Here is a 9,523-nt window from a genome sequence, read left to right as displayed (position 1 = left end):
GGGCCGTGCATCCCACGCGGGGCCATGCATCCCACCCAGGGCCGTGCATCCCACCCGGGGCCGTGCATCAGACCCAGGGCCGTGCATCCCACGCGGGGCCATGCATCCCACCCAGGGCCGTGCATCCCACGCGGGGCCATGCATCCTGGCAGGCAGCTGCCCGTCCCCTGCAAACCCTCACCTGCTTCCTGCCCAACCTGTTTGGGGCTCTTGGCCTCCCAGGGGAGCCACCCTTTGAAATAACAAAGCAGCAGTCCTGCCGTGCCTCCGGCTTGGAGAAACATTAACGAAGGGAGGTGTCGGGGCTGGGGAGGGATGGCCGGGCTGGCACTCGCCCGCTCACGCCGGGTGCCCACGAGGAAATCCGGTGGTGGCAGCAGCCGTGGCTGCGCGGCCCATGCGGGGGGGACGCCGAGAAGGTGATGGATTTCTTACAGGACCTGCTGGTGAGTGCTGACCGACCCACGGGGGGAGCGCGGGGAGGGTGCTGGCCCGAGCTCTGCCCTGCTGCTCCTGCCTTGGCGGCTCCCGCCTGGCGCAGGGTTTTCTTTCGCGGTGTCGTTCTCTGCAGAAAGCTCCCGAGCAGGGACCCACCGGCTGGGCTGCAGCTTCTGCTCTGAGCGCTCCTCGTCTGCAGGCGCCCCTGAGCTCACCCCGGGGTGGTGGAACAGACGCTGTTCGCACCCAGTGTCTTCCCTGGTGCTGTCGGAGAGGAATCGTTACCGAGCTGAAGCGCGGGGACGTGGCTGTCCGTCCCCTGTCACGCTGCCGGCGTCGCGTGCTCAGCGGCGAGGGGTGAGGACATGTGAGCAGGGAAGGAATAGCCCCTAAACCATTTTGGGTCAAATATTTTGCATTTCTGAGGTTGTCAGGACAAGCTGCTGGGCAGGTTTGTCCTGCCAAAGGTGGCAGGGGAACGGCTGTCGCGCTGGGGTTGCCCCCGGTTGGGTTCAAGAAGCAGATGGAGGTTCGGTTTGGAGCAGAGTCTGGGGGACCTGAGCGGGGTGAGCCTAACCTTTCTGCCGCAGGTGACATCGCGTCCTGCCGGGTGTCACAAAGGTGTAATTGTCTCCACTTTAATTGCCAAAATATTTGTGGCCCTAAAGTTGGCTTTAAGTATGCATAAATCCCTGCAGGGCGCAGACTGCTGTCTGCTCTGTTAAACACGTTTTCTGCTGGAACTTGCTCCGGCAGGTGGATCCGGTGCTGCCCTGGTTTGGTTCTCGGGCTCCGGCTGCGGGCAGAGTGGGGCCTGGAAACATTTTAATTGACTCAAAGCACGTTTGTCCCTCACAGAGACCTAAAGATAAACCAGAATCTAAACCAAGCTCAAAATAAGGAAAAGCCTTTTTAAAGTGCTTCCAGCTTTGGGTTCTGAGCCCAGGGTTCGTTTTTCCTCGGCCAGGGCTGTGGCCGAGCCACGGCGGTGCCCGCCTGTGCTGGCAGCCTCTGCCCCCGTCCCAGCTGGTGTCACCGAGGGCTCTCGCCAGGCTGCTCGTGCTGTAAAACTAACCTGTGCTCCCCACACTCAGTAAGGAAATCTCTCAGAGGTTTTCCTTTGGTCTTCGCTGGATTTTCTTTTCTTCATCTCCTCCTCTATTTATCTCTTTTTTGTCTTTTGAGGAATTGAGTCTATTCTAAGAGCTCACTAAATGTCACCCCCCCCCCCATGCCTTTCTCCTTGGTGCTGTGGCCCTTTCTGCCCCAAACCTCACATCTCTTTTCTGCAGACTGGTTTCTCATGGCCGGCAGCACTGGAGCTGCTGATCCCGCTTTCTGCTCTCCCTCTTGGACCGGCAGCATCTGCCGTGGCCCCGGCCTCTCGCGAGCCCCTTGGCTGCAGCTGGAGCGTGGCTGGTGGCTGGGCTAGAGATGTTGGGGGGAGGATGAGGGAGAGGAGGGACAGGGCTGCTGCATCATGTCTCCAGAAAAGCCACTTACTAGTTTACTGGGAGTGCCCCGACATTTACAGCTGTAGTTTGACCAGATAATTATTTGTGTGCGCTTGAGAGCAGGAAAAGCAGGATGAGGGACCAGAGTCATCCAGCTGCCGTTCAGCAGTTGTTGTGCTGAGGAGTGACCCCACGGGTGCCCAGGGAATCAGGAGGCCAGTGCTTGCTTGTGGAGCACCAGTTTCCCCAGGGCTGTGCGTGCTGGTGGGGCCGTGCCCGTGCCAGGCAGACCCATCTCTGCCCCAACATCATGGCAGGGCCGAGTCAGGGTGCTGGCTGTGGCCAGGACCGGGCCCCTTTGGGCAGCGCAGGGAGGTCAGGGCAGGGCTGGGGTTTCTGGCAGCCTCCCCTCGCCCCGGCACAAGCGCAGCCAGGCAGGACAGACGTGGCTTTGGCACCTCACCTGGAGAGGCTGCGGTGGGCTCTTCCCGGCCTGGGTTTGGTTCTGCCGAAGGCACAGGAGCCGCGTGCTCCACGTGCCCCGCGTGTGCTGCAGCACCTTGGGGTGCTCAGGGGCCGCACAGCTCCCGCAGCCGTTAGCCTGCGGTGGCGTGGCCGGCACCTCCGCAGCCGCTGCAAGGCAGAGCCCGGGGCTCACGCCTCTCAAGGTCGGGGTCGCGGGGAGGGCTGCTGTAGCTGTCTCACTCGCCAGAGTATTTATTTGCTTTTTTTCGGATCGATCGGTCTGGGCCTGTTTCATTTCAAAAGGCAAGTTTTTTGCGGCTGGTTTGTGTGCACAGGTCCCTGCCAGGGCACTCGCGCCCCGTCCCTGTGCCCGCGGTGGGACCAGCTCTGCCCCACATCCCCGCGCCCTCACAAACCCCACGCCTGAAGCCGGACGGGTTTTCTCCCCGCCCGACCCCCGAGATCCAGTGCCCGCTGTGCAGAAGCGAGCAGCCTGTCGTGGAGCGGCGGGCACCGGCACTGCTGTGGTTAGAAGGAGCAATGGCAGAAGAACCGTTATCAAACCATATGCAGAGCGGGCTGGGAAGGTGCCAGGGCTGCATGTTACCGGCCGTGGTGAGCTGCAGCGCGAAGCCCAAGCACTGAGCCGGGCTGGACGGGAGCAGGACAAGCTCTGCAGCGTCACTCCGGCTCTTTTGGAAATGAAAGGCCGAGCAGGAGGCGTTGGGGAGGTGGGGAGCTGCTGCCGCTCGCTGCTCCGTGCGCTGCCCACGGCTGCGGAGGGGGCACTTGGTGTGGGATGGCCGCTGGCCCGGCGGGGCTGGACAGGTACAGTCTCTTCTTTCCATTCCCGTTGAGGGCCAGAGCCGGAGCGCCCCTGTCACGTCCCGCTCAGACGAGGGAGACAAGACGAACCTAAGTCACTTGTGTCCCTTGTCTGAGCAGGGTGTGACAGCCCGGTGCAGAGTGGGGGTTCCAGTGTCCCTTCCTTGATGTGGCTTGGGCTGGTTTGCCTCAGTTTTGCTTAATTGAACTGGAGATTTCCTTCTTTTCTTTTTCAGTCTGCAGAATTCTTCGAAATGCTGGAAAAAATGCAGGTGAGCAGCAGCATTTTGTGTTTGGCGCTGTGCCGGCACCTGGGAAACGATCGTTCCTGCCTCACATTTAGACATTTTCAGTGTCGCATCGCCGTGTCCCGGGTCGTGTCCCACCCGGGATGTCCCTGTCACCGTTTTCTCTGTGTTACGCCGGGGGCTGTCCTGGCACCCTGGCACCTCTGCCCGGCTCGTCCCAGGCAGAAGCTCCCTCCTTTCATGCCACTCGTGTCAGAGGGATTCCCATGTAGCACAATACCCTTGTGGTTTTGTCTGTGTTCTTGAGAACATCTTAATTATTTGATCTATTCGTTTTGTTCCAATCAGGCACCAAAACTTGAAGAACAGAGGACTGGAAGCCAAAAACATAAGGTGGGTTAAATTTTGTTTTTGCACAGATCTCTTCAATTGTTCCCCGCTTATCTCAGAGCTTTAATGTGTATAGTCAAAGACAGTCACTCAAAGGACTGAAAAGGATTTAAATGTTATCTAAAAACAAGGCACTGACTGAACTGCAAAGATGAGAGACTGGTGCCTGTAAATCCCTAATCCAGCTTTACGTCCAAACCCCTGTGCTCCCGCGGCGAGCTGTGCCGAGCGCTTGGGTTCTGCCGCAGAGCCGAGAAGCTCATGGCGATGCGGGAGACGCCGCTGGTGCAGGACTGACCCTGCTGCAGCGCGTCCCTGCGGGCGGGGAGGGGTCCCCGGGCCGGGTCCCCGGGCAGCCTGGTGGCACCGCTCTCCATTACTGCCCAGCGCTCGCTCCGGGCCGTTATTAATTAATCCCTGGTAGTGGAGGGATTGGTGCGGCGGGCGGCTGGAAGCGCTCCCCGGGCTGGGTGTGCAGGGCTGTGGTCCTGAGGGACGGCTGGCGGGGGACAAACGCTCATACGTGGTGTTCTCATTCCTCTTTCCAGGAAGACTACATCCCGTACCCCAGCATCGATGAGGTGGGTGCGCTCAGCCTCCCTGAACACCTTCCGGCAAAAGCCTTCCCAGAACTGCCGATAACAGGGGAGCTGGTGGAGGTTCGGGTTCCGAGAGGGGCTGCACAAAGCACATTCCCCCTCCCCACTGTTTCGGCTCCTGCTTTTCTTTGGCAGCAGCTTCCCCCTTCGAGGAGAGACCAGGGAGGTTTCAGAGAGGGGCTGGATTTGCCCCCCACCATGCTGGGGCTGCTGCAGGAGGGGGCAGCGGGGAGGGCAGGACACGGGGCGATGGGCCCCTGCACCCCACATCTGCCCCCTGCTCCTGCCCGACCCTCATGGGTGCGTCTCTGCAGATCCTGGAGAAGGGCAGCCCGTACCCGCTGATCATCCTGCCCCAGTTCGGGGGATACTGGATCGAAGACCCGGAAAACCTGGGCACGCCCACCTCGTCCGACAGCAGCGTCTGCGAGGAGGAGGAGGAGAACCTCAGCCCCAGCACCTACGGCTACAAGCTGGAGTGCAAAGGGGAGGCCAGAGCCTACAGGAAGCATTTCTTGGGGAAGGTGGGTGTCCCCGCCGCAGGGGACCAGCGGTCGGCTGAAAATTGCACACGCACCCCGCCAAGAAAAGAAAAGAAACTCTAAAACTGTGGAAAAAATGGGCAAATGTTGCAGCTTCCATTGTGTCAAGGAGAGGAGGGGACTGGCGGGTGACCAGCCGTGGCCACACACGTGGCCTCTGCCCCCAGCCTCAGGGTGGGCACGCTGGCTCTGAGCCTGCTCCGTCTGCGGGGACCTGGGGCGCGGGGGACCCCCGCGGGAGCTGCCCGCCCTCCTGCTCACAGTCTGCCGTCCTCCCTCTCCCCTGCGCCCAGCTGAGAGCAGCGCGCCTAAATCCACGGGCGGAGGGACTAAAGCCCTGGTCCCTGCGAGTGGGGGTGCGAGGGCGCGTCTCCGGGGGTGTCGGGGGGCAGGCGAGTCCTCTGCCCTCGGCCGGGTGCGGGGCAGCGTCCTTGCCGTCAGCAGGCTGCCTCCCCCACCGCTAACCCGCTGCTTTCTATTTTTAGGATCATTTAAATTTTTATTGTACAGCCAGCAGCCTTGGAAATCTGATCCTTTCTATTAAGTGTGAGGAGGCAGATGGCACGGAATATTTAAGGATTATACTCAGGTATGGAAAAAAAAGCAGCTTTGTTTAGCAAAATATTTTCTCTCTGGGAGTCCCTTGTTTTGTTTCTGTGGTAAATGCTGGGGCCGGGCTGGCAGCACGCTGGCTGTCACTCACGGAGGGGCTCGGGGTGGGACGGGAACCAGCAGCATCGTCCTTTTACTGTTTCTGCGCTGGAACTGCCTCACCCCGGTAATGAACACGAGGCTTTGATCTGTTGCTAAACCCGCTGAAACTGAGTGTAAACCTCTCCGTGACACGGGATAATACCAGTCACATCTATCGCCGTCCCTCTGTAAGCTGACAGGACCCAGCGCGTCTTGACTGTTGTGTCATTTCCCTCCAAAACTATGAATATTTTAAGAGCTGCAGAGATGAGAATAAAAATTGAGCCTTTGCTTGCTAACCAGACCCAACAAATTCTGCAGAACGTTGTTTCCCAACAGCCGGCGGAGCATCGCTGCGTGCACGCCGCAGGGCTGGCGAGCGGGCGGCTGCCCAGTGTCTCTTTGCCTTGGACACTCCCTGATTTCTGCTCGTCTCTTTTTCTTTGCTAGGTCCAAAGTGAAGACATTGCATGAAAGGATCCCCCTGGCAGGATTTAGCAAGCTCCCCAGTATCCCCCAGATTGCAAAGGTAAAATGACCGGCTGGGCTGGGATACCTGCCGTGAAGCCTGTGCTGCTGCGCCTGGTGCCTTGGGCGGTGTTGGGCGGTGTTGGGCGGTGTTGGGCGGTGTTGGGCGGTGTTGGGCGGTGTTGGGCGGTGTTGGGCAGTGTTGGGCAGTGTTGGGCGGTGTTGGGTGGCATTGGGCTGTACTGGGCAGCATTGAGTAGCGTTGAGCAGCACTGGGTGACATTGGGTGGTGTTGGGTAACAGTGCTCTTGGGTCCAGGGGTGCTTGGCACGTGACGGTCTGTTGGTTTCCCGTGAACCCCAGGCAGGTCACTGGTTGATATCTGGGGGAAGAGGTGAGGAAGCGACAGCAGCTTTGACCCATGGAGGAACCTTGGTGCATCCTCAGTCGGGTGCCAGCCAGGCCACGGGGCAGCCAATGAGAGGATGTGGAGCAGGGAGCCCCTGCAGTTGGAGGCTGGATTTGGCTCCCTTATAAGACATTCCCAGCCCTGCCGGGGGGTTTTGTGTGCACGCCCGGGGACGCGGCACTGACTGCTCTTTCCCCTTGCCCACAGGCCTTCTGTGATGACGCCTCTGGGCTGAAGTTTAACCCAGTTCTGTACCCCAAGGTGAGGTAACTTACCCCAGTCAGTCACGTATTGGGCAGGGAAGGTCAGAGAGGGTTAGTTCTCCCCTTTTCTCAAAGATCCAGTGGCTGCTTTGGTACAGAGCATCGATATTTGTACTGCACCTTTCCAGCTCTCTACCTGCGTGCCTGGCTGCAGAGGGGATGTGAGCAGCGCAGCGGCGCTGGGCTCTGGGTTTCCCAGCAGCCGTCCGATGGCACGCGCATGCCACCGTCTCGTTGTGTCAACCGGACACCAGGGACTGATGGCGCTTTGGTATTAATCTGGCCTTGAATCATGGGGAAGGACAGAAGGGCGACCATCTGTGGGGTGTAAAACCAACCGGGATCTTGGTTTGATGCCTTAAGGTTTGCTCAAAACCCGGTGAGACGGGTTGAGCCTGTGCTGGAGAGGCCCTGCAGGAAGAGATGCAGAGGCGGGAGGGTCCCTGCGGGGACAGAGTGTTTTATCCGGGGGGCAGCGCCACCGGTGACGCACCCAGACTGACTCTTGGCCACTCCGGGATCTCTTCTCCTCGTGCGCACTCCTGTGCTGCCATAGAGACCCGCTCCCGGGAAGCTGCAAAAAAATTCCATCATTTTCAAGTAGCTTTTATGAGGCAGGCACAGCAGTAAGTTGTAAGGCAGTTTCACCACCCTCTGATGCAGCCAAGGCCAAACCAGTTTCGTTCACCCGTTGTCATTACTGGTGTTGCAATCGAAGCCCTGTCTGGAAGTTGGGGAGCAGCCGATGGGGGAAGAAAAGCGTCTCCGACTCGGTCCCTGCAGGATGGGGCTGGGACCAGGGGCCGGGGCGCCACGGGAACTGCTGGTACTTGCACCCAAAGGGCCCCACACTTCCCTCAGAAAACCCGTGAGCAGTCGGGGCTCCCCACAGCCCCCACCACACCCGGGCGCTGGGGCGGAAGCGCCCACCCAAAGCCCGCAGGTGGACTGTCAGCAGCGGAGGCTGCAGGGACGCTGGTGAAAGCTTTTGGCCTAATTATGTAGAAATTTGGCTTCTGCCCCCCTTCTGCTCCCCTGGGCGCTGCCTGGCCGTTGCGTACCCCTCGGGGGGCTCTGCCCCACCGCCCCCCACGAGGAGCCGTACCGAGCTTGCTCTTCGGGACGTCGCGCTTCGGACAGCCACATGAATTAGTTTGTGTTTTGCTTTGCTGCAGGCGTCCCAGATGATAGTGTCTTATGATGAGCATGAGGTCAACAACACGTTCAAGTTCGGTGTGATCTATCAGAAGTTCAGGCAGGTGAGTAACCCCCGTGCCGTTCTCAGGGAGCACATCCCCGCTTGTCTGGGTTTCACAAGTGCAAAACCGGCCCCGCAGTTAATTCAGTCACAGACAACACGTTGTGTTACTGGGTGTCCTCACTAATAATTCATTTCTTACTGCTCGGATGTTTCCCTGACTCATTAAAAAATGATGTGACTGTAAAAATTCAGTATGGAAGTCAGCCCACAAACTGCTGTAGGGAAAAGCGGATGTGAAAATGGATTTTAGCAGGCGTGGTATTTTAATCAGATATATGTTTAGACAGCGACGCCGTTGCATTTGTCTTGGAGGACTGTGGGCTACGAAGCCACGCGTTTGCTGAAAACGCTGTCATTAGCCGAGGGACTCCGGATGGGGAGTGCAGAGGCAGCTGAGTCTTATAACTCACCGAAGATTATTCTGACAGGAGCTCTAATTATCTTTATGTATCGCATTTTAGTTTGGATTAACTCGTGCAAGACTGTAGTTAAGGTCTCGTTGTTCTGTGCAAGGGACGATTAAGGCTTGGACTTTCCCATGGAGGATTCATTTGTGTTCTGAGAGCAGGGTGACGTGGAGAAGGGCCATTCAAAGGGACCTTTCACATTAGTGGTGTCCGTCGTCGTGTCCGTAGCACCCACAGAGCGACCCGAGGACGCAGGGCCATCCCGGCGTGTGGCGGCCGCTGGGGACGGTGGCTTTGGTCATGCTTTGGTCACGCTCGGCTCAGGCAGCACAGGGGCCTCTGCGGCGCCACCAGACCGACGCCGCGGTGGCGGAGCCACGGCCAGACCCTCCTCCTGCCCCGGAGCCGGTGTTGGCGGGTGCTGCCCAGCCTGGGCGGGCGGGGACAGGCAGGGCCGGGGCTCTCAAAAGATGCGTCCGGTGTTTTGCAGACCCAAGAGGAGGAGTTGTTTGGCAATAACGAAGAGAGCACTGCCTTCAAGAACTTCTTAAGTTTTCTGGGAGACACCATCACACTCCAGGACTTCAAAGGGTAAGTTAAATAAAAAGAATGATTTTACAAATACATTTAACGAGAGACCATGTCATATGTAAAAATATCTAGCATGCGAGAACAGAAGTCATCTCACTCATGAGCGGGATGTACAGAGCAGAGGCAAATATAGCTTTGGCTTGTTTTTCAAAGCTGGGGGAGTTTTCCCAAAAAAAATTGGAGCTGCCAAGAGAGAAAAACTTCCTTTCCTGCAGTTTTGAGGCTGTGAGAAAATCTGACTATATTCAGCCACAGACGAAAGGAATTTTGTATGGAAACGCGCCCTGTCCGGTGTCGTGGGCTCAGCCGCAGAGTCAGTGTGTCCAAGGCAGGCACCGCAGCGGCCGTGGCGCGGCGAGAGACCCCGGTGCCGGTGCGGGCAGCGGGCAGGCAGGTGCAGGCAGCTCACCGTGCCAGAGCTCGGCACCGCCGGCCCCGTGGCCGGTGCCCATGGCTGGGGTCAGCCCCGG

General features: G+C 58.8%; 1 protein-coding gene across 1 annotated transcript in view; it reads left to right on the top strand.

Moving 5' to 3' along the window:
* Positions 1-296: 296 nt before the first annotated feature.
* Positions 297-9,523, top strand: part of RAP1GAP2 (RAP1 GTPase activating protein 2) — a 21,073-nt gene continuing 11,846 nt past the window's right edge. Inside the window, exons 1-10 of the mRNA XM_026861799.1 lie at positions 297-446; positions 3,419-3,454; positions 3,779-3,823; positions 4,369-4,401; positions 4,734-4,943; positions 5,447-5,550; positions 6,105-6,183; positions 6,739-6,792; positions 7,970-8,053; positions 8,953-9,053. Coding sequence (XP_026717600.1) covers positions 423-446; positions 3,419-3,454; positions 3,779-3,823; positions 4,369-4,401; positions 4,734-4,943; positions 5,447-5,550; positions 6,105-6,183; positions 6,739-6,792; positions 7,970-8,053; positions 8,953-9,053 — 770 coding nt within the window. The 5' untranslated portion in view covers positions 297-422. The remainder of the gene's footprint in view (positions 447-3,418; positions 3,455-3,778; positions 3,824-4,368; positions 4,402-4,733; positions 4,944-5,446; positions 5,551-6,104; positions 6,184-6,738; positions 6,793-7,969; positions 8,054-8,952; positions 9,054-9,523) is intronic.

This window comes from Athene cunicularia (genome assembly GCF_003259725.1).
Source record: "Athene cunicularia isolate RWA chromosome 19 unlocalized genomic scaffold, athCun1 chr19_part1, whole genome shotgun sequence".
Taxonomy (NCBI): Eukaryota; Metazoa; Chordata; class Aves; order Strigiformes; family Strigidae; genus Athene; species Athene cunicularia.
This window is presented reverse-complemented; position numbering and strand designations above follow the sequence as displayed.